The 23,964-nt window shown below is 47.1% G+C and overlaps 1 protein-coding gene and 1 pseudogene across 3 annotated transcripts; one reads left to right on the top strand and one right to left on the bottom strand.

The window, feature by feature from the left end:
* Positions 1–10,598: 10,598 nt before the first annotated feature.
* Positions 10,599–15,942, bottom strand: LOC136459734 (putative disease resistance protein RGA3). 3 transcript variants are annotated; one of them, XM_066459576.1, is made up of 2 exons: positions 12,394–15,942; positions 10,599–11,148 (listed from the first exon to the last, which is right to left on the bottom strand). In XM_066459576.1, the coding sequence occupies exon 1, from the start codon at positions 15,800–15,802 to the stop codon at positions 12,413–12,415; it is 3,390 nt and encodes a 1,129-aa protein (XP_066315673.1). In that variant the 5' UTR covers positions 15,803–15,942; the 3' UTR covers positions 10,599–11,148; positions 12,394–12,412. The 3 variants fall into 3 exon arrangements, with proteins under 3 accessions (XP_066315673.1, XP_066315671.1, XP_066315672.1); XM_066459574.1 differs by having other exon boundaries at positions 10,599–11,134; XM_066459575.1 differs by lacking the exon at positions 10,599–11,148 and adding an exon at positions 11,521–11,644.
* Positions 15,943–19,016: 3,074 nt separating this feature from the next.
* On the top strand, positions 19,017–20,599 carry LOC136459733 (phosphoglucomutase, cytoplasmic 2-like; annotated as a pseudogene).
* Positions 20,600–23,964: the final 3,365 nt, after the last annotated feature.

The following is a 23,964-nucleotide window of genomic DNA, read 5'->3' as shown; positions in this document are numbered from 1 at the left end:
ACACTTTCTCTTATCAGTTTTGTTATCTGACTCCCTGATTGTTTAGTGACACCCGACCCCAGCAATGGCAAGGGGTCGAATCTCACTCAGGGGCTAATATAACCATTTCTATCTAGCAAACATTTTCTATACTCTACCCCACTTTTATGTTAGGACTTAGGAGGTAGGTTTATAGGAACAAGCTCTGAGTATAACTGGTCGGATTATGGGATACCTACGTCCCAGCGGCTACGGTGTCTTTGCTCACCAGCATGATCAGAATGGGCTCACCCGCACTCTGAGATTTTATGACCTCAACAAACGAAAAGGGTTAGAATGCACTAACTCTTTATGCAAAAGGGGAGAAGAGCTAAGAGACCGTTTGCTAGACCAAAATTCAATAGCTTGTCCAAGTTGCGACAAGTTTTCTCCACTTGGCTTACCTGCTTAACTAAATTCTTGCGCTGGATGTCCTCATTCTCTATTTCCGTGGGGAAAACTTATCACAACAGGTAACACGAGTCGATCGGACGGCTTGTCCACTAACAAGAAATGGGTAAGGAGCAGACTGGATCACACTTGTATTCGGTGGAAGTTTTCCAAACCCATCACTCTTACCATCGAGGTAATACCGGTGCCTAGGTCGATCGAATGGCTCCAAGCCACCACCGAGAGACAAGCATCCTTACTTACTTTACGTATTAATTTCGATATCGAGCCTCTAACCCCCAGCAACAGTAGGGGATCGGACATCGCTTGGGGGCTAGTGGGAGTGTCTATTTGTGAGACATTTCTCTTTGCCTGACCCCTCCTTATGTTTAAAAACTAGAGACACGATGTGCAGGCACAAAACTATGAGTAAACCTGGTCGGACCGCTAGGACCCTATGCCCTAGCGGCTATGGCATTTTTGCCCACCAACATGATCAGAGTCTTTGTCTTTGCACTCCAAACCTTAACCTCCACCTTCTCGAGAAGGGTACGGAGGGGCCTACCTATGGAATCTCCACCAAGGAGAGGCTGTCGGGTCACCCAAGTCGATCGAACAGCTCAGGCCGCTGCCGAATGATAGATATAGAAGAATGGGAAGCTTGTGCAGGTTACACTGGCCACGCCATGAACGTCAGACCCAAACCCCGCATGGACATATCCGGTAAGAACTCCCAGAACCCGTCACTCATGCCATCAAGGTAACATTACCGACCCCCGCTATTTCTTTATATGATCATTCAATCAATCATTCGTACATTCATCTCATACATCTAAGCATCGCATATGCGATTGCTGCATCACAATGCTTCACGTCGTGTCACGAAGCGATAGTCGTCTCATTCGATATGAGCGGCAACCAATCGAGGTTTGAAGGCCAGCCCACGAAGGGTTCGAGGCCGCCTCATGTCAAATAGAGCCAGGGGAGAAAAACTAAGATGAGCCCCAACAGCCTTGCCTGACCCCGCTCAGAAGTGGACAGGGACCTCTCGACCTCTCTTGTTCGATTCTAACCTCGAGCCAAGCCCATAGAATCTCTATTGAGGAGAGGCCAACAGGCCACCCAAGTCTATTGAATGGCTCAGGCATCTACCGGGAGGTGGGTTAAGTAGTGGAATGCCACATGAGGCTCTACCGACCTCGTCAGCGGATGACGAACTCGGATTCCACTCAAACATGCCCATTAGCGAGCTCACTAAGCATGACACTCGAGCCATCGAGGCAAGTATCATTAGCTCAAACCCTCTAGATGTGGAAACCAAGGACAAAGTGACGCATGAATCATGGAAGACCCCTACCAAACCCCATGGGGCTTAGGGGCTCAAGCCGCTCGATCCTAGATCGAAAGACCGAGGTTTGAAGGCTGGCTCATGGAGGGTCCAAGACCGCCTCATGTCAAACAAAGAGCCAGGGGGAAAACACAGATGAGCCTTAGTGGCCTGTGCCCGTCCCACTTAGAAGTGGACAAGGTCATCTCAACCTTATCGTTTGATCCTAGCCTCTAGCTGAGCCCATAGAATCCCTATTAAGGGGGAATCTATTAGAAGGCGGGTTAAGGAGCAACAGAATGCCACACGAGGGCTTTGTCGACCCAGTCATAAATGACAAAATCGGATTCCGTTTGACCATGCCCATTAGCAAGCTCACCGAGCATGTCACTCGAGCCACCAAGGCAAGTAACGTTAACTCAACCCCTCCAGTTGTGGAAACCATGGACGAGGCGATAGTCACAAACATGAGCCGACCCTTGACCGAATCCCCACCACATGTGGGGGCTCGAGAAAGGTTGGACTTACAAGGAGACCTAATGCACGATCGTAGAATGATAGCTAAGATCCTAGGGAGGGGGTACGTGCGAATACAAGAGATGCTTTTTTCCTACTAAGTTTCTCTATCCTCTCCTCGATTTTTAGTGACATCTGACCCTAGCAACGACAAAGGATTGGATCTCACTCGGGGGCTGATAAAGGTATAAGTATACCTTTTCTGAAATAGTCGCCATGTCAGACCTCTTGTTCACGCTAAGCCTAGTGGCAAGGTTTGTGGAAACGAATAATTGATCATGTCTGGTTGGACTGCAAAACACCTACGCCTCGGTGGCTTTGGTGTCTTTCACTCACCAGCATGATCAAAGTTCTCCCCTTACACCTCAGGCCTTACGGTCTTAACAAACGGAAGGGTTAGAATACGTGAGCTTTCTCTTTTTGTATACAAAAAGGGAAGAAAACAAATTCAATCAAACAAAACAAAATGATGAAATTGTTTTTAAGATACAAAAGGGTCGGCACTTGTCCATAGATTACAATAATGCTCATCCAACCTATTTGACTAACTATCCCCTCTGAGGGAGAACTATGTCTTCAACTTTGTCCGCCAGGTTCTACGCGAGAGGAACCACTGCCCTTCTCTATCTCATCCAGCTCGAAGGCTTCATAACAAGACGCAAAGCCAAGGCTTATTGTCTCCAAGCCAATATTGTCCGTGTAATGAGAGCGGATGATGGCGAAGGCTTGGTGATCCTAGAGCGAAGAGCTTCCCTCTTGAGTTAGTGCACCCACGCCATGATATCTATGGCACGGGCTGCAAGCGAGCTGGTCCCCTCCGACCGCGCCACCTCTAGGTCATCATAGACCACCCCAAGGGCAGTGCGCAGGAGATCGTGCTCATCGCTCTCCGCCTAAAGGCTCATCCACTCCACGGTGAGCTCCGTGGCTAGCCCAGTGAAAATGCTCTTGGCCTCCAACCTCTAGGTCATCATGGTCCCAAGCTTGGCCTAGAGGGAGCCGATCCTCTACTGTGCCTCGTCGCGCGCTCGAACAGCCTAGTCACGCTCATCTAGCTCCTTGCGCAGCTAGGTTCCCGCCTCGGCATCTAGGTTTGCCCTCTACTGTAGGGCCATGAACCTCTCCTCGGCTCCTAGCTTGAGCTCCCACTCCTTCTCTGCCTTAGCCAGGAGGTCAATGATCCACTGGCGGGCCTTGGCATCCCTCTGGAGCAGCTCGTTCTACTCCTTCCAGACTCTGGTGGCCTCCTCCTCATCCTGCCGTGCCCTTGCCGATAGTTCCTCAAATGCCTTCTTGGCCTCCTTTGCATCCCGATGGGCCTTGGCCTCCTATAGCCAGAGACTGGCCACCTCCTCGGCCTAGGGAGTCAGCTTGGCCACCCTCTATTGGGCGGCAACAAGCTAGGCAGACACATTCCCATGCATCTAGGCCTCTTCGACGAGGTGGTCCCAGCTTTCCTTTTGCTCGCGATGGAACCGGGATTTCTCCTGGCTGCGAGCGATAAGGGACTAAAAAAAGATGATGGTCAAAACACAAAAACACATAAAGAAAGAAGAGGGCGAAAAGCAAGATTAAGTGAATACCCGACTAGTGGGAATGATGATGTCGCACAGGGCACCCCTGGCCTGGTTTAAAGCTTCTAGCATGGCCGAGATCCCCTTGTTGAGACTCTCTAGCTCTATGCTCTCAGTAGCATCATCGAGCGAGAAGAGTGTCGACGTTGGGTCCTGTGGATCTACCCACTAGAGCATACGCTCGCCCCATGCGGGTGAGTGGCTACCTCTCGACGCTAGGGCCAAGGGCGACCCCACTGGTCCTCTCCACCACTACCACAACGCCCGAGAACTCCTCGACCATGACCCTCTCCATCCAGCCCATGTTGAGAGCTGTCATTTGGGCTATCGGAGATGCGGGTCACGCCGCTGCCTCAGGCACCGCCATGGTGGCATCCAGTCATGGCTCACTTGTCACAGCCGCCACCACCTCCGCCTACCTCAGTGGGGCCTCGTCCGGCTACATTGTGCCCGCTGAGGTCGGCCGACCTGTTGTTGGCAGCAGCACCGCCTCTATCATTGGTCCTTTAGCAACCTCCGAGGGCATCCTATGAGCCCCTACGCCTGCTTGTCCCACCAAGGGCATGGCACCACCGTAGGCAGCGCCTGGCTGGCCAACGATGTAGTAACACCACCACTGTGCCTACCCGAAATGGGTGCGACATCGGCCGACGGCCGCTGCCTCACCTAAATGGCGACACTCTTCTTGGGCACCAATGCCAAAAAGTTGCCCCGTCTCAGGATGCTACAAGAAACAAAAGGCGTAAGTCACACCAAAAATAGAGAAAAATAGAGGAGTCAATGACTTACATTGGCGCTATTGGGCGAAGGATACATTTGGGGGACGAACCCCTAGGTCCTTGCTCCACCTTGTCGGGACAGGGCCGTTTTGAGCCTACCTCCTGCTCTTGAGCAGACGGCCTCGCCTCCCTTGCATCCTGAGGCACGGCAGCAGAGCCAACCCCCTCCATCGGCACCTCGAACGTGGCGGTAGGCCCGCTCACTCCTATTGTCTCTTGGGAGCCACCCTCCTCCGTCGACACCTCGGGCACGGTGGTAGATCCACTCGCCCCTGCTGACTCCTGAGGCATGGCGGTGGAGCCACCCCCCTCCGTCGGCACCTTAGGAGCGGCGATAGATCCACCCACCCCTACTAGTTCTGAGGATGGGTCGACGGTTCGGCCCGTCTCTATCGGCCACATGGGCGTACTTCCCCCTGCATGAAATGAGAAGGGTCCCTGCAAGGATGAGTGGATACCTGTCAGCGTATCCTTGCCCTCTAGGTCATCCCACTCGGTGTCGGCAACTACCTCATCATCTTCCTCATCATCATCGTCATCATCACTATTTGTGTCCTCCCCTCGCTCCCATGCCCACAGCTTCTGCTGTTTCTTCCTCCTCTCATCCTCCTTTGCCTTCCTTTGCAACTTGGCCTCGCCGCGGTTGGCCACCATCATGGATAGGTCCTTCGGCAACGGAGCCGGGTGATCCATAAGGACGAGTTTCTTTGGCTGGTCCCCCTATCTCAATATCAGCATCAAGAGGTCGGGAGTTCAATAAAAAAGGAGGCACGAGGAAAGAAAACTTACAAAGACGATGTACCCCGGTTCTAGCCGCATTGGGGGTGCCCCGACATTGGATACACAAACTTGAGGATAGCACCTGCGTTGTCCCGTCGAGGCTCCATCGCCTCCTTGATGCATTGTGCCACTCTGAAGGGGGAGAGCGCTCCCTTGGCGAGCGTCGTCCCGTCGAGTGACGCCCCGGGTACCATCGTGTGTAGGGGAAGTGAACACCTCATCAGCGGTGCCACCCTCCATGTGTGGTAGGCGCCAATGATCCCCGACCCCTTCACGCCCCTCTCCTTTAGGATTCGGATGGCGATGAGATGGTCCTGGATTCTCTTCTTGTCTTTCTCTGGGACTCCTCACTTCCTCCATGAGTCCGAGACCTCTTCGATGAGGCGCTCGATGAACTCTGGCAAGGGGGTGACTGTGTTGTTCTTGATGTAGAACCAATGCGAATGCCACCCCTTATTGGAGGTCGATAAACGCATCAGCGGGTACTCGCTGACCTGGTTGTTGTGGAGCTGAATGTTGGCGCATCCCATTGGCATGTTCAGCTCCTGCTTCTTCTCCTGCTTCTTCAGGTGGGTGATGGCGAAGAAGTACCGCCACAGGTCAAAGTGGGGACTAATCCCCAAGAATCCCTTACATAGGGCAACGAACTCCGCAATGTGCTGGATTCCATTGGGATTAAGGTGCTACAGCTCTACCTTGTAGTAGTGCAGTAATCCCCAAAGAAACTTGTGGGCGAGGGTGGTGAATCCCCACTGTGGAAGTGAGCGAAGGACACGACGTAGCTGTCGGGCGGCGATGATGTGTCCTCAACACTGGGCAGCCGCCACTCCTCGGTGGTGGTCCACGCGCAAAGAAGACCACGGCGAACAAGGCCCTCCAGGCACTGGAGGGTGATATTGAAGCGGCACCATAGCTCCATTAGAGGATTAGAGTGGGTGGATGCGAATTCGACGATGGCTGAGACGTGGATGTGGGAGGCTTAGGCGATTGGCGGCAAAGGTTGTAGATGCAAAGGCAAGGAGACGAAGTACGAAACCCTAGGGGCGAACCCTTTGGTTATATAGGGACAATGGACGCGAGGAAGGCAACCGTCCGCCTATATCTCCATGCCTACCACGATCTGCCACCACGTCACATCGCGGGATATGCGCCCATAATGTCTATCCTTTCCCTCCGAAGACGCGTCGGACGTTTCGCCTCCCCGGGCGGACCATGACTCTTTACCAGTAAAAGGGATACGGGTCAAAAAGCATTCCTCCGGCCTGCCTAGGCCTAGGAGTTCGAGGGCTAGCCCATCAACGGTTTCGACGGTCGTCCCAAGGCACCCTTACGACAAAGGATGGGCCCACGAGTGGCCAAAACTCAGGCGCACGAGCTTCACGAGAGTCTCGGCCCACAATCGAGTCTCAGCTGAGCTGACCCTGGCCGGATCCCCATGAACAGAATACCAGGGTCCCAATTGAGCTATCCGGCTAAACAACCACCAAATCTCACGACCATACCCGCGAAGGGTCCGACCTCGACGAAGGAGAAATCGCCATCTTCAGGGCACACCGTGGGCAACAATAGATGGCCAGGGCTCTCAGAATCCTCTCTTTTGGAAAACCCTTCGAAGGAGTATCCTACTCCTCCATAGGCTCGGGGGCAACACCCACCGGGTGCGCTCGCGCGCACCCGCTGGCAAGTCAAAAAATCCCCCAGGCAATTCTACTCGAATCGTCCGGGGGCTCGGGGCTACTGTCGGGGACCAATATTAGGGTACCCGAAGAGGAGGAGCTAATGACCGTCAACGTTGATTCACCCGCACGATCAAGAGCGCGACTACACCGCATGCCGGGTCACTCCTCGTCCGTCCACCGAGACCATGGGCCCACCTCAAGCTGACTCCTGAGGACTGGCTCCGCCTCGCACGACGTCTAAGGGTAGGCTTCGCCTCACCCAAGCCCCGAGGGCTGGCTCTGCCTCGCCCAACGTTTGAGGAAAGACTCTATCTCGCTCAACCCCTGAGGGTTGGCTCCGCCTCGCCCGACGTTTGGGGGCTGGCTTCGCCTCGCCCAACGTCTAGGGGATGGCTCCGCCTCACCCGACGTCTGGGGGTGGCTCTGCCTCGCCCGACGTCCAGGGGCTAGCTCTGCCTCGCCCGACGTCTAAGGGCAGACTCCGCCATGCTCGACCCCCGAAGGTTGGCTCCGCCTCACCCGACGTCCGGGGGCTGGCTCCGCCTTGCCCGACGTCTGCGGCTGCTCCTTCATAACTACGCGCGCAGATAAGGCAGGACACTCAAGTCAATCGCAATATCGAGGACCATACCCTGCACACCTGCAAGAAAGTACCGCCAGGATATGACAAGACAGGCGCTTTAAGCCTTTCCAGGCATGTCAGAGCCCGAACAATGTTGTAGGCACCAACAATTGTCTTACAGTGTTGTGAGCGCCGCCATTTGCCCTCAGGCGCGGATCCTGATGGAAGCATACAACAACCACTACGGTCCAAGAGAAAACTCGCATCATCTACAGTAACAGACGTGTGGTCATTGCGTCGTCTGCTCCCCATAGGGTCGCGGATCAGCACCCTGGTCCGTCACGCCGCCTGCCGGGGCGGGATGGGACGTGACCACTTGCTGACAAAGCCAGAACATGGCATCATCAGTGGACAGACGCCCAACACGGTCCTATCAAGATCAGCAGACATGCACCCAGCATAGAACTATCCCTGGTACCGTCTGCCATGTCAGCGGGGCTCGCTTAGAGGAAAAGAAAGACCCGTCATCTTTGAAGGACCTCTTTGACCTATGGTTTCTCTTCTTTCTCCCATCTGTAATCCCTGCTTTCCCTTGGTCTATAAAAGGAAAGATAGAGCACCCCACTAAGGGGACCGATCAATTCAACACATCACGCCTCACATCACACATAGCTAAGCAGCAACCAAGCTCTCAGCATCCATTCGACCTTTTCATCAGAGACTTGGGACATGTTCCTCTCTCGCCCGTTTGTAACCCCTACTACGAACTTTTTAGTGCTAATAACACGAGCAGCAGCCACGAACTGGACGTAGGGATATTCTGCCCGAACCAGTATAAACCTTGTGTCTTCTAGCACACCATCCGGGTCAGACGCGTAATTCAGCCTGTTCGCTTGCTCGTAAACGATCGTAAATTTCCAGTCAGGAATAGTGTTTTTCTCTCACACCAAATCAGTCAGCAGTAAATAATCCACGATACGATACGGCCTCCCGAACAGGCTGTTACTCATTGGTATTTATTCAAAACACCGACAATACTTACTTTCATTGGAGCTCCCAATACCTCTGAAAATAAATTAAGTGGCTATAGAATGTAAGAGCGAAAGAATGGTCAGTAAAATTTATGTTAGATTCCAGCCAAGTGACAGTCCCACCCACAAGTAGCATGGCTATTTTGTGCGACCTCTAAGAATCAAGGACATACACATATGCCATCTGAAACTAGATTTGAATAAACAGTGAGTTTCTTACCATAGGGAATCACTGTAACTGGCCTGTTGACGTGGAGAAGAACCAATGACATCTGTGGTGGGATGAAGCTCAGAGCCCATTGCAGAGAAAGCTCACACTGCTTAGCATCATCCCCCACGGCCAGGTACACCTTCTTCCATGCAGGTCGTGATACAGTTGCCTAATGCATCAGATCAGATGTCCTTTGTCTCCTCTATCCCTATTTCATTAGATCACATTCTTGAAGTAACTAGCTTGACCTGTGTTCCCGCAATCCCGCCCCATAAATAGCCTGCATTCTCTTGTTCGTGTTCCCCAATGCCTTTCTCGATGCCAGATTCTTGTAGCAAAGGAATGATTCTGTAAGAATGGAGTGCAGACGAAGTTTCTGCCAGGTCACTAAGAGACGAAGGATAACAAAGTTTTGTCACTCAGTATCATATCACTATGCCCTTGTTTAGTTGGACCCCAAAATCCAAAAAGTTGCTATAGGACCTGTCACATCGAATATTTACGGCCCGTGCATGGAGCATTAAATGTAGACGAAAAAAAAAACTAATTGCACAGTTTGGTGGGAAATTGCAAGACGAACATTTTAAGCCTAATTAGTCAATGTTTGGACACTATTTGCCAAATAAAAATGAAGGTGCTACAGTAGCCCCAAAATCTAAATTTCGCGAACTAAACAAGGGCTATATGTTTTTGGTATATTCCATGCATCCTAGTCAGCTTGGACTATAAATGCACTAGGAGTAATAATATAAATGCACAATGATAGCCAAATGAATAAACAAACTGCAGTAGGGTTGGGGACAAACTCTTGCTACCACTACCTAACAAAAGCCAACCTTGGCGTCTCACGCCATGCACATAACCACTTATGTCAGTTATGTGTGACAACTGACAAGTGCCAATACCTTCTATCGAGAGTGCCAACAATCCGATAAAGCATGAGCTCACACATGCTCTCTTAGCCAGGTATCTTGTACTGCTCTTCAGTTTGTGTCATCAGCTTCAGGTAATCAGGTTCCAGGTTCTTAATCAAGCCTTAGTCCGGTTAATACCGATTTCTCTTCTCACCCCCGTATTTAAGATTCTCTGGATCCACATTGAGTTTAGCTGCCTGAGGGGAATTTACATGTAGTATATACATACAGTATGATTTGGCGATTGTGTTCGGTTCCCATCTAATTAAGGTTGTCTTGCACCCTGTTCCCCGTGGTGCAAGTGTTGGATCAATACACAGTGACCAAAGTAATAAATAATACCTTTCAGTACTAACAACAACAAAAAGGACGTATCCAGTGCAGAGAGCTCCCGTCCTGTGTGGGGTCTGAGGAAGGGTGTCAGTGGCAAGCCTTACCCTCGCCTGTGCAATGCGAGAAGACCGCGACTCGAATCCAGAACCTTCCGGTCATAGGCAGTAAGACTCTACCGCTTGCACCAGGCCCGCCCTTCTACTACTAACAACAACAACTAATTTTAAACATTTATACATATATATAGGATTCAGATTTATTCTGGGAGAAAATACAACATACAGGGAGGACAAATCATGCCCTGTGAAATCCATAGTTAATTTGGCAAGATAAGTAATGAGTATAAACAGTCCTCATCTCACACAAGGACTCTGATCTGCTCACTGTTCAAACACTTCCTGATCCTAGAGTATACATTCCAAAACTACTGCATGTTCTGGACTAACTAAAACACTGAAGCAAAGCAACCTTAAGAGAGGTTTTTTTCAACAAACTGGCACCAGTGTACCAAATCCTATTAAAGAAGGAAGAGTGTGCCAAATCCTATTAATAAAGGCAGAGGGCTAGGTACAACCGTACAAGGACTTAGAAAAACGTATAGAGAAAAACAGTACGAAAAAAGGAGAGAGAAAATACAAAATGTACAGGAGTCAGCAAAGAAAAAGGCACCAAAACCAAAGAAAAACCTTAAGAGAAGTGAAATTGATGATTAAGGCATAGACGCTTCAGTTTCCCTTATCAGTGGATATTACATTCTGCTTGAGCGGGCAGACGATGCATTGACGCGAGGTGGGGTGAACTAACTCCCTATTTGACACTAGGAAAAATGTTACTTCCCTATACTGACACTAGAGAGGTTTGCCTCTCTTATTTGTTTCCTCGAGAAGCTCTGAAGAGAAGTCTCAGACCTTGTTTATTGACATCCTATTGCAAATGTATAGAGGATCCTAATCACCAATTTCATGTCCAAAATCCAGATCTCTGTTCTGCCAACTCACTTCCATTCAGCAAGACAAGCACCTAAAAGAGGCACACTGAAGCCCAATTATGAGAAATGTCAAGGTTCAAAAACTATAAATCTTAACAATACTAGTTAATGATGTGACATAAAACCATGACTTGAGGTTTGAGGCTCTGTGGTAACATTGCAAGATCATTACCAGAAGGGAGAGAAGAACTGTGGCTAAATGAACATTTCTGCTAGACTGCTACCATTTTCTAATGGAACTACAGGGAACTAATTTTTTGAAATATAAAATGATGAAACCAAGAGTGCCTTCTACATAAGCAACTGTTTTATTTACCAATGAGCCATGATCTCCAAGTCAATAATGGAGATATCAGATATCAAGCAGTGGTGGAGACAAACAAGCTAAACAAGGGGTGATGGATTAAGTGAAAAATGGATTGAATTGCAAGTTTTTGGCTCATTTTTCTCTTAGGATTAATTTTTAGACTTATATTTCACTTAGAGATTCTACCGGCATGGCTGGTGCTGCAGCCCCGGCAACACCGGCCCTTCTTCCGACCCTGATACAAAGGACAAGGAACTGGTAAGCTGGGGCTGCACTCTTCATGGTCACGGCGCTACCTAGATTTTAGCTAAGCAGTATTCGAGATGGCAATGTCAAAAGGATACTAGTGGGGTGTTTGAGAAAAAAAACTAGTGGGCACCAATGCATTATGGAACATTATTCAGTGCCCAGGTGGGATGCCCACAAGAAAAGGGGAAAGTGTAGTTCGCCGAGTTCGTCAGTTGAAGTCATTTCATGAGACAATATTCTTAGATCTTTATACTCTATGGGGTTTTCTAAAATTAGTCGAGTATGAAGCTGATATAATGGTATATACTAGTAAGTGATGACAGATGGTATAGCCATTTTTAGGAAAAGAAAACAATCGCTGGAAATATTCAAAGAAAGAGAAACATCCTATCCCTTAAACCAGTGGACTCTAATCGCAATTAAACAACAAAATCAAGTTAGATATATTAAAAACCTAACACAAGTATAACAAATACTAGGTTATAGTCGAGAAAGATTAGGACCCTTTATTGTATACTAGACCATGCCATGTGATTGTATAAGCCAATTGACCTAGTTATAATAATCATTTAATGCAGCCAACAAGCCCAGAACTATTCTACAGTTGTCACACCATTGCCCTAGAGTTAAAATAAATTGAACTCATGTGCACAGTTGTACTAACATACTGAAACCATCACGCGCAATAAGAGTAAAAGGCGATCCAATATTATAGGGTAAGAACTAAGAACATACCATGCAACAACAGAAGGCGTCACTTTAGTATTACTTTGATTTGAGAGAAAGGGGCAATCTTCTCCCACTCTGGACCTTGCTTCTCAAGGAGCCCTTGAATCAACACTGGATGGCACCCAGTCAAATGAAGAAATTCCAGGGACAATGGAATGTTGCTCGGTAGTGTTTGAAACCCTGGGCAGTGCAAGATGCTAAGTTTGTTAAGGGATCTCATTCCCTCCAGCTTAGCTGGTAAAGACTCTGTCTTTACTCTTATGCACCTCTCAATGATCAAACTTTTTAGGAAAACAAAGCTATCCAGGTTAGCCAAGGAAGAAAGCATCTGGCAATCCTGAAAGCACAAATGCTGGAGTGTTTCAAAATGCCTTGAACCTGCTGGCAAGAGAAAAGATGTGATATTCTGGCAGTAAACTATGTCTAATGAGGCAAGACAAGTTAAGTGCTGCAAACACAAACTCAGCTGTTCACCATCCATGTTGCACTGAGATAATCGCAATTTTCTTAATGATGATAATAACCGGAATCCTCCAGCATGCTCCAAACCCCAACAACCTCTAATGTTTAGAACCTCAGTAGCTTCAAGGTGTTTCTGGTGTAAGAACCCTTCGTTCAATATGTGTCCAGAAGAAATTTCCAAAATGAATTTGCGTGATTTTGATGAACAGTATGGGGTCAATTTGAGATCATAAATCTTTTGAGTTCTTTCTACTGTCACACTTTTTGTTGTAGGAGGAAGCAAGGGCACTTCAATCAATTTCGGACAGTTTAAAATCTTCAGTTTCTGCAGGCAAGGAAAAAATGAGGCACCATTTTCTCCAACCCAACTAACTAAGTTTGGCATATCATCAAACTCAAGATACTTCAGTGATGAAAATGACTCAGGGCCACCACCATAGAATTTAGGGCTGATTTCAGTAACTGAGCACATCTCCTTAAGGTGCAACACCTTCAGAAGTGGAAGCTGTCCAAGTGAAGGAAGTAGCTTCCACCTCCTGCAGTTTGTCAGATACAAGGACTTAAGCTGGGACAGAATTTTCACCTCCCACCAGCTTGGTGATGATTCCCCCTTGTACCTTTTAATATGAAGCTCTTCCAAGTTTGGATTAGGTTCTAAGCCTTCTAATACTTCAGCATCCCTGGTGGGACCAAAAGCTGAACTCGCAGAGTTCCATTCAAGTTTCAGAATTTTAAGATATCGCTTATTGGATAATTCAGCATTGCAAGCTTCCTCCTTGCATTGAACGTTTTCCAGGTACTTGATGTGAAGTAGACCATGAAGGTCGTTCATATCCTTCAACTCCACTAAGCTCTGCCCTTGTTCTTTTTTAACATGGAATTCAATAGACCCTTGAAGATTAACTAGAGTACCAATACCCCTTATCATTGACATGTATGTTAAATCTACGCCAAGATGGCGCAAGTTGACCAACAGGTGCATGCCCTTAGGAAAACCATCGAGCTGACACTTCTTTGGAATATCAAGAGTCTGAAGATGCAGTAACATGCTCACAGATTCAGGTAGCATCTTGATAGTACCAGGAAGTGCTATGTAACGCAGATGAATTAGATAACCAATTGCTTCAGGTACCTCTGATATAAGACATCCTGTGAGATCTAACGTGCGTACATTCTTTACCTCAGCAAGAAAATCATGTGGAATAGTACTTGAGGTCATCGATGAATCTTTAAATACAACTAATGTCCGTAATCTTCTCAAGTCAAATTGCTCCTTCAGCCATGGTAGAGAGCTGCTTGAAACAGATACATGTCTAACAGTCGACGGTATGGTTTTAGACTTGTTGCCTTCCATCCTTGCACAATCACAGCGGGAAACGATTTGTGCCAAATCGTGAATCAGGTCATGCATGACATAGTGCGTTCTGTTTCCCTGCCTAAGAGTATGAAAGAATGATCTTGCCAACAGTTGTTTGAAATATTCTATACCTGCATCCTCCATGCTTCCATTTTCCATATGAACAAAACCCTGTGCTATCCACATTCTGATCAATTTCTTACGCTCAAACTTCCAGTTCTTTGGAAATATGCTGCAATATGCAAAGCAATGTTGCAAGTGTTGCGGGAGATGATAATAGCTCGACAGAAGTGTCGAGACAATGTCACCATGAATATCTGTCTCCGAGATATTGTTCCATTCCCTTGCAATTCGAGTATTACTGAGCCTCCCACCAATAACTCTGGCTGCAAGAGGGGATCCATTAAGATTCGATGCAATTTTCCTCCCAATATCCTGCAAACGTGGGTGTTCGCGACTATTCTCGCTACCTAGTGCACACTTCTTAAGCAGCAACCAATTCTCTTTAGTTTCCAACCCACCTAACATCACTGGCATCCTCACGCCTAGCATGTCAGCAACCATCTTCATGCGTGTCGTGACAATGATCCTGCTTTCTTGATTCCCATTCTGCAGAGGAGCTAGTAGCTTCCTCCACCTCTCCCCGTTATCCCACATGCTCATCTCGTTGTCATCCCAAACATCATCTAGGACAAGCAAGAACCTCCTCCCTGCAACAGCAGAGACAAGCAATTTTTGCAGCCTATCAAAATTCACTATCCCATCATAATCCACCTTCCAATCCGTAGCAGCCTGCAGTATCTCCCTAGTAATCCTCATATCATCCAGATGGCTGGAGACGCACACCCACATGAGGGGATCAAAGTGCTCCTGAATGTTGGCATGATTAAATGCCGTCTGAGCCAGCTTCGTCTTGCCGATCCCACCATCCCCAACAATGGCGACAACCGGGACACTCTGGCTCTGTAGTTGAGCAGAGCCGTTGCCACCAACTAACATTTCGACCAGAACGTGGAGCTCGCGTTGGCGGCCGAAGAAGGCGTCGTCGGCCGGGATGATGGAGCTAGAATTCCTGGAGAGCCGGTTCCCACGCTGCGGCGACTTGGGGGCATCGATCCCCACGAGGGAGGCGATCCCGGCGTAGTCCGCACACGCGTTGGCGAGCTTGTCGAGGACGGAGGGCAATCGTTTGAAGGGGTGGTCGGAGCATACTGACACCAGGCGGCTGCAAAGCTGGCCGGGGGTGTCGAGGATGCTGCAGAGGTCGGGGCGGGGTCCGATGAGGGCATCCGCAAGGCGCCTGTAGCTGATCTCGTCGAGGATGTCGTCGGCGTCGTGCGCGGCGTCCTGGAGGCGGTTGAACCAGGCGAGGAGCGTGGGGTGGGGCGGGCGGCGCTGGGCGCGCTCCACGGTGGAGGCGTACGCGTGCAGGCGGAGGAGGTAGTCCTTGAGACGCTCGAGGTCGGCGGAGGCGGACTCCGAGAGGGGGAGGTAGCGAAGGAGGTCGTCGGCGTAGGAGCGGAGCCGGCTGCTCAGGTTGTCGAGGAACGGCGACACCAGCCACCCCGCGGCGGCCGCCGCGGCCGAACACGCCATTGGAGTCTCCGTCCGGGGCTCGACGGGGAGTTCGATGCGGGCGGGGCGGCGCGATTCGCTGGCTGGTTGGAGTGGTGTGGGGGAGGCGGAGGCGCCATCGCCGCGTCGGGGAAGAGAAATCGCGAGGCCGTGGCGTTGGAAACGTCGAATTTTTTCGTCTTGTTCGGGAGGAAGGACCAAGGTTTCCAGGACAAAATATGAATTTTCGTTTGTTAGAATGGGCTAATAGTACAAATTTTAATAAAAGATAGTCAAAATTAAAAAATCTCAGTGGAAATTATACTAATTTAAGCCTCGTTCGGTTATACGAGAATGATTCCCGGTCGTACAATTTATTCCCAAATTTGTAATAGACAAAAACGGTTACGCGCCATGATTAGAACCGAACGGGGCTTAGTGGGTTTTGTCCCTCTCCTCCACCTCTAGCCAATGTAGAACCATAAAATATGCCAAAATTTCTTACAATCTTGTGTAGGACATATGGATCCATCTATCGCTAGTAATCTAAGGTATTTTAAGTATCAAAAGAGAGAGAGCATAGAGTCTCGTTTATAGATGAAAGTCACCATGAATATTATAGAGCAAACAATATGCAAATTAGCCATATGATCTAGCAAATAATATCATTAAAGTATATAAATTAAAGGTTATTAAAGTATGTGCCGCCCCTATGCTGTCAATGGGTAAGAAAAATTTGTGTAAATACACTAGTGATTCATGCACTTTGTCATAACGTGTTATTTAGGTCCATAATAAACACTGAAAATATATCATCTTATCGGTGCTTCCTGCTGACGTGCCAATGTTAGGTTTTGCAGTTTACAGAGAAAACTAGGACTATAAGGATTGCATGAGAGGTAAGTAAATAGTTTTGTATTATAACAAAAAAGTTTGTGTCCATATTTTTCCGTTTTATTCTGGCCTCCGCTCTGCATATGCGTGCTGAGTTCGTGCATTTGTGGGCTGAGCTGTATCAAGTTGACGCCTGCACACCACTTGGAGGCCCAGAGAGATGGGACATTGGGCCCGTCCATTCATTTGCAAATGTGCCGGTTCACAACTCATTTACGCTTCCTTTCTCGTCTGGGCTCGATCCGGCCGCAGCTAACCTACATTTTTCTCACGAGAATATGCTAGAATACCCATCCATGTAATATTAAACGTTGAACTAAGGGTATGTTTAAACTGCAGCAAAATATTGTCACAACTAAAGATACTTTATCTTGGTACTGTGGTAGAATAGCATCCAATAATAAATTAACACTATAAGAAAATTGTGTATGAATTGTAATGTTAGAGAATTTAGAATTTATATTTTCAAATAATTTATGATGTCTGCTATCACGTCACTTCAGTTTGAAGTTAAAGCTCAACTTATACATGGAAAAATGAAACTTGTTAAGCGGTAAACATGACTAACCAAAACAGTTGGAGAAAGTAAATCGAAGCAAATATTAGTCAAGGGGATTATCCGAACATAGGATGAATTTTGGAGGAATGATTTGGGGTTCTTTCTAGTTTTTGTAGATGTTGCCGCAACATAGTCTGCCTAACTTCTTACACGCTGAGCTCACATTTTCTTTTGTTTGCCTAGTTTTATCCCAGGTTAGGTGGTTAACTTTCTTCTTAGGTGTCATTTGAGTCCCATCGGATTATAAGAATCCTAATAAAGAATCACAACAGTTTTATTTGATTTTGAGATTCTAAAAATCTGTGTGTTGAAATCTCTCTAAAATATAGACCGTTTGGATGAGATACTAAAATTCTAGGATTATTTTTACTCGGATTTTCTTGAAAATCCAATGGATTCAAACGAGCCCTCAGAATTCAATGGATTCTAGGGTAGTCAGTGTTTCTTTTGTCACGTAAGTGTGGCAAAAGTAAAATTGATAGCATTAGGAAAGGTTGCGTAGCCAGCATAGTTCCCAAGCAACCATGATCCCAACACACACACACACTCAGAACAAATTTATATTGGAAATAGGTAGCGTCGAAGTCGCCAAATACGTCCAGGGCTAGTACAAAACCAAAGCAACGAGACAATTAAAGATACGAAGGCACGTCGAATCGGCGGCCTCTCAGGGTGTCCACGTACGTTCTTTTTATTTGGTACGTTAGATAGAAATTCCACGGCTCAGATGAGATAGATGAAGCAAATGCACCCATTAAATGAAGTACGGCTTCCTGTTGATTATACGCGGCACGCAAATGGACTGTGGCGCGTAGCAGAGGACGGTGGATTCTCGACATGTATGGTCGGTGTCTAACTAGCATGGTGGTCAGCACGCATCCTCGCATGCGCTGGGGCCTTGCTTGCATGCATGCAAAAGCTGCGGACACTTGCTTGCTTGTTTACTTCACTTGCTTGCTTCACGGGATAACTGGTTGCTCGTATCTCGTCCCCTCCAATCGCCATCCCATCGTCTCCTCCGTCGCTGTCACCCTGCCCTCTTCCTTCCCCTGCGCCGCTGCTCCGCCTCTCACAGCGCCGCTCCTCCCCATCGCCTGCACCGGTGGTGCGCCCTCTCCGGCGCCTGCTCCGCCCCTTCTTGCGGTGGGGAGACGGCGACCCCCTGCGCGGCGCACCGGCGCGAGCACGCCCGAGCGGTTGGTGCCCCTCGGCACGGCGCGGTGCCGGCGGCGCAGCGTGGCCGGTCTGGTTCCTCGGCGAAACCCAGCAATGCTCTTGCCCAAGGGTACCACGTTGGAGGTCCGCTCCTCCTCCCGCTCGCCTTCCACGCCTCCGTCCAACTCCTCCAGCTTCCTACCCCGCGGCTGTCCGCCGCCGCCGCCGGCCAACCCAGCCCCACCCTGACTCCTTTACGACTTTGTGAGATTTCTCCATTCCCCTCTAATTCATGCCTATATATCTTTGTGAGTAATCGTTTGCCGTTTATGGCGGTGGCCTGCGAGGGCCGTGCCTATGGCTGCGGCGGCACCTGGCCGGCGGGGGGGCGTCATCTACGGCGGCCGGCTGGGCTCACGCGCACCCGTGGTCGGGCCCAGCGGCGGCGGGCGAGCTCCATCTGTTTTAAGTCTGGCAGTGTTCTGCTCAATAAATTTGCTTAACATATCAGCGACAATACCATCTGGAACACAGCTTCTGCTAATGCCAACTTTTTCATCCCCCAGCCGTCTGACCTTAGATGCATTTAAAATTTCTCTATGCACTGATACGCTACTTATGATAATCCATTGTTGTAGTTGCAGGAGCATGCCAATATCTGCTGCCTTTGATGTTATTGCAAAGAATTTGAATCTCAAGTTCTTTGAGGTAAAGTGTTGAGACCTTGGTTTGCAAGATTTTTTGAATGCCAGATAAATCTAACATAAACAACCATGTTTCAGGTGCCTAACTGGGTGGAAGTTTTTTGGGAATTTGATGGATGCTGGAATGTGCTCAATCTGTGGTGAAGAAAGCTTTGGCACTGGTAATATTTGGCTTCTGGCTATCATTTATATACATGCGAATCGCAGTAGTAAACATGCTAGCACCTCTTGTATCGTCATGTTAGATGGATAAATTGTGTTAACATGAATGGGGCAAATCACTTGTTGTGTTCTGATAGTGAGCTCTCTCGCCCTTTTATTGAGTTGGTCGTGAATCCAACCCATAGTAAAGTGAAGGACTTGTTGGTATTTGGTATAAACAATATTGAGATGTTTATATGTACTACTTTGGCCAGGGTCTGACCACATTCGTGAGAAGGATGGCATCTGGGCTGTGCTTGCATGGCTTTCTATTATTGCTTTCAAGAATAAGGACAACCTTGGAGGAGATAAGGTTGTCAGTGTTGAAGATATTGTCCGTCAGCACTGGGCCACATATGGTCGCCATTATTACACATGCTATGACTATGAGGTACTAACTTTTTTTTGACATGCGCCTTGCATATATGTACCACCTATTTCAGATATCATTCTAAATGCACAAGTTTGTTTGTGAAGAATGTTGACGCGGGGGCTGCTAAGGAGCTTATGGCAAACCTAGTAAGCATGCAGTCATCACTTTCTGATGTCAACAAGTAAGTGGAACTTTTTAAAATGTAAAGGAATCAGTACCTCCAAAAAATTATGCTCGTACTCCCGTATATACATATATCAACTTAAGCAATCTTGAACATTTTAGTGCCATATCTAAATTATCTCTATCAGGCTGATCAAGGAGATCCGGTCTGATGTTTCTGAAGTAGTTGTAGCTGACGAGTTTGAGTACAAGGATCCTGTTGATGGCTCTGTGTCCAAGCACCAGGGCATCCGATACCTCTTCGGAGATGGATCATGACTGGTATGTAGACCTGTGTTGTTTCAGATATCCTCTATTTCATGTCTTGAACCAAAACAAAGGGAGTGGTGTGAAAACCTTGTTCCAATCAGCAACACATTTCCTTTTTTGCAATATTATCAGTCGGTACATGATAAGTCTGAGTTGGATTCATCCTTGGTCAGATGGATATATTTGAGATCTCTGACTATATCATGCTGGTGAGCTAACATGGATTTTCGGCACTCTAGGTGTTCCGCCTCTCTGGAACCGGTTCTGTTGGTGCCACCATCCGTGTCTACATCGAGCAGTACGAGAAGGGTTCCTCCAAGACCGGTAGGGATTCATAGGATGCCCTTGCTCCGTTGGTAAGATACTATCCCGTCCTTTCAATTCACAGAGCTGAATATACATTGGGTTTCTATGAAATTGCATTTACTAATTTTGTGTTTCATCTCAAGGTTGTTGTTGCGCTCAAGCTCTCCAAGATGCAAGAGTACACTGGCCGCTCTGCCCCGACCGTTATGACATAAAAATTTTGAACAGTGTCTTAGAATGAGTTGAGGCGGTTACACAAACTCTCATTCTGGCCTCTTGTTCCATAGTTTTTCTTTCATGTTGCATCTCACCGATGAATAAAATGTATGTATCAGACTGTCTTGTTTTTTTGCCCATACTGCAGAGTAAGCCGTTGGCACGGCATGCAGTAATAATCTTGTTACAGTGTTGTAATTGGGAGCATGTTTCTTCTAATCTTGTTTTCCTTTGAAAAGCTTCTTCTAATCTTGTTAGAAGTGTTTCTGGTTTGTTCGAGCATTTGCGTATCATTTTTTCCTTTCTGAAGAGAACAAAAATATTTTACTTGCCTGTATAACCTGTCACTAATATTTTGATGGCTGTTTGGTGAAGCTTGGTTATCACCCGTCCGAGAATTAACTATTCCTGTGTGATCTGGTTGTAGACCCTGTCTTCTTAAGTTCCTTGTAATTGCGAATCACGAGTGGCATTATGGCAGGGGATTGTGGTTGTGGGTTGGGATATATTTGCATCGGTGTTGGTCTTGTTTGATGTGATTAGCACAGCTGTGTTGGTTCAGCTCCATGATTTACAGGCTCGAGTGACCGGTGGTTCTAAACTTCTGATACATGTTCTGTTCTTGTAATAGATGGCCCTCTGAACTCCATTCACCGAATTTTTGATGTTTTGAGATTGGAAACGAGTTGATGTTTTGAAAGTGGAAATGAATCGAGTTCTTTTGAATGTTAATGAGAGCGGTGGCATAAACCAATCCACGATCTGTGCAAGTACGCCAAGACAAGCCGATTGAAGGAAAAAACCAGAAACCTATAACCCACGCATTTCGACACGTATCAGCGATCACAAGCACACGACAAGCTAGGGAACCAGATAGGGCCGGACGAACTCGTTTTTCTTTTAAAATGAAAAAAAAGATTTAGAATGACTTTGACTTCGTCTCGGCTCATTCAACTCGGTTTGAAGTTGATAATTCAGGAGACTATAAATAAAATTATGCTAATTTCGAAGAAAGCTCAAAAGAAGTGTTCTTGGTTCGTTATCCAACACTAGAACCAGCATACTGCAGCTATTATTATGGGCATCTCAAGTTTCTGACAGCGTCAGTCTCATTTGCCATCTACGCAGCCCGCCTCTCACACAGAGGTAGGTCAGTCCCCGCCTGAGAATCAAGGAGCCGCGGCACCCTTGCTGCTGCCGTTGGAGTGCCTGGGCTCCCACAGGATGGTTGTCTCCGCGATCAGCGAGGTCACCACGTACGGGTCCATGTTGCACGCTGGCCTCCTGTCCTCCAAGTAGCCTGAGGCAAACCAAGAAACCTCACAGGGTTCAGTTCAGCCGCAAGAACCAACCGAAGCAGCAGAAGGCCGCACTGGAAAGAAAGAAGAGACTTTTCCCTGTGTGCCATTATAAAAGATCGTAATCTTCTGTGTGCCCCTGAAAAAATTTAGCGATCTTCAGCGCCACTACTCCAACTTTTTCGTGTCCTCCATGCCACTTCCGTCGGTTTAGGCTATAACGCCGTCAAACTACAGTTGTGAAAAGACGAAAATGCCCTTAAGTTCAAATATGTTATTAATTTTTTTGAGCATCTTAACAACTTCAAATGAAAAAACTCAAAACTAGAAAGTTGTAGATCTCGTCGAGATCTATAATTTTCATATAAATTTTTTTTCATTTAATTCCGCAAAAAAATAATATGATTTCTCTAAGATATATTAATCATATCAAATCATTTTTTTTTTTGCGGAATTAAATGAAAATAATTTTTATATGAAAATTATAGATCTCAACGAGATCTACAACTTTCTAGTTTTGAGTTTTTTCATTTGAAGTCGTTAAGATGCTAAAAAAATTAATAACATATTTGAACTTAAGGGCATTTTCGTCTTTTCACACCTGCAATTTGACGGCGTTAGAGTCCAAACTGACGGAAGTGGCATGGAGGACACGAAAAAGTTGGAGTAGTGGCGTTGAAGACCGCTGAATTTTTTCAGGGACACACAGGGGATTACGATCTTTTATAATGACACATTGGGAAAAGTCTCAAGAAAGAAACCAGTTCCGCTGCCTCTCACCTTTGCCTTCCTTCTCGGTGTCGCGGCCCACCCGCACCGACGCCCCGCGGTTCGCGACGCCCTTACGAGACAGACAAGAACATGACACGAACACACGGCCAATTAGAACATGAAAGATCGTTAGCATATATAGATGCATGCATTCTGCTTGCATATATAGATGCACATTCACCAAGAATCCAAGATTGTATCAAGGGATCTTTCGGGTACATTAATTAAATTTAACCTTGATACTTGTAGCTAGGAGTGCCATTGGTTATAGTTTATTTCATGCCTAACCTTGCCACGCAGTGGCGAATCTAGGATTTTAGGTTAGGGTATGCCGCTCAAAAATTTTCATACACAATTCGTTAAATCCATTTTAGCAATTTGATAATAATTGTAAATTTTACAATATGATTCGATAAATTCAAGGATTAGATTCAGACCATCCACTAAATACAATATAAATAGTTCAAATATAGGCATAAAAGAGTACCAGAGACTTACAATGCTATTTTTCTCACCGGTTTATTTGACACTTACAAAGGGACATGAATGTCTTGACTATATCATTTCCATCAACTTTTAAAAAATATTCCGCTCAACGAAAGTGACTAGACAATCATTCAAAAGGCTAAACAATAATTTTCTATAAAAACCTGAAGAGCAAAGATTAAATTACCATAAATATTGCAGACGAGACGTGCGAGAAATAGACGACGATCCTCCAATTCAGAGCAGGATGGAGGGCGACGAGAAACTAAAACGTCGTGTACAGAGTCGGAGACTCAGAGCGCGCATACCGTATTGGTTCACTTGCCGAGTGGACCGCGTTACATGGGCCTCCCGTCATCAAGCAATGGTGTCCAGGTATGCTTTTTCATTTTTATTTTTTATAAATACAGCGTATACACTATATTATATAGTATATATATACTACTTGCCGCCGGTTTTGCAGGGTATGCCGGTGCATACCCGGCATACCCTGCGGCTCCGCCACTATTGCCACGGCTAAGCTTAGTCAAGTCATCAAGTGTAACGAGCCACACTTCTTGTGGCGGAGAATTTGGACTCCACAAAAGTGAAGTGTAACATGCCACACTTTTTGTGACGAAAACTTTGGACTCCACAATAGTAAGAAGTTGTGGCTATAAAATAAATCTACAGCATGTGAGACAGTGCTAAGAAAACATGACAGCTAAAGTGGTCAAACAGTTCAAAGAATCAAAGACTAAAGATTGCTCGGCGAGTTTGCCCATGAGCCCATGAAGCAAACAAGTCCATTTAGGGGCTGCAAAACTCTT

Source organism: Miscanthus floridulus, chromosome 6, assembly GCF_019320115.1.
Source record: "Miscanthus floridulus cultivar M001 chromosome 6, ASM1932011v1, whole genome shotgun sequence".
NCBI classification, from domain to species: Eukaryota; Viridiplantae; Streptophyta; class Magnoliopsida; order Poales; family Poaceae; genus Miscanthus; species Miscanthus floridulus.
The sequence above is the reverse complement of the archived record's forward strand: the minus strand, read 5'-3'. Positions and strand labels throughout refer to the sequence as shown.

Coding starts and splice junctions, on each gene's coding strand:
- LOC136459734 (XM_066459576.1), bottom strand. CDS start 15,802: ATGGCGTGTTCGGCCGCGGCGGCCGCCGCGGGGTGGCTGGTGTCGCCG.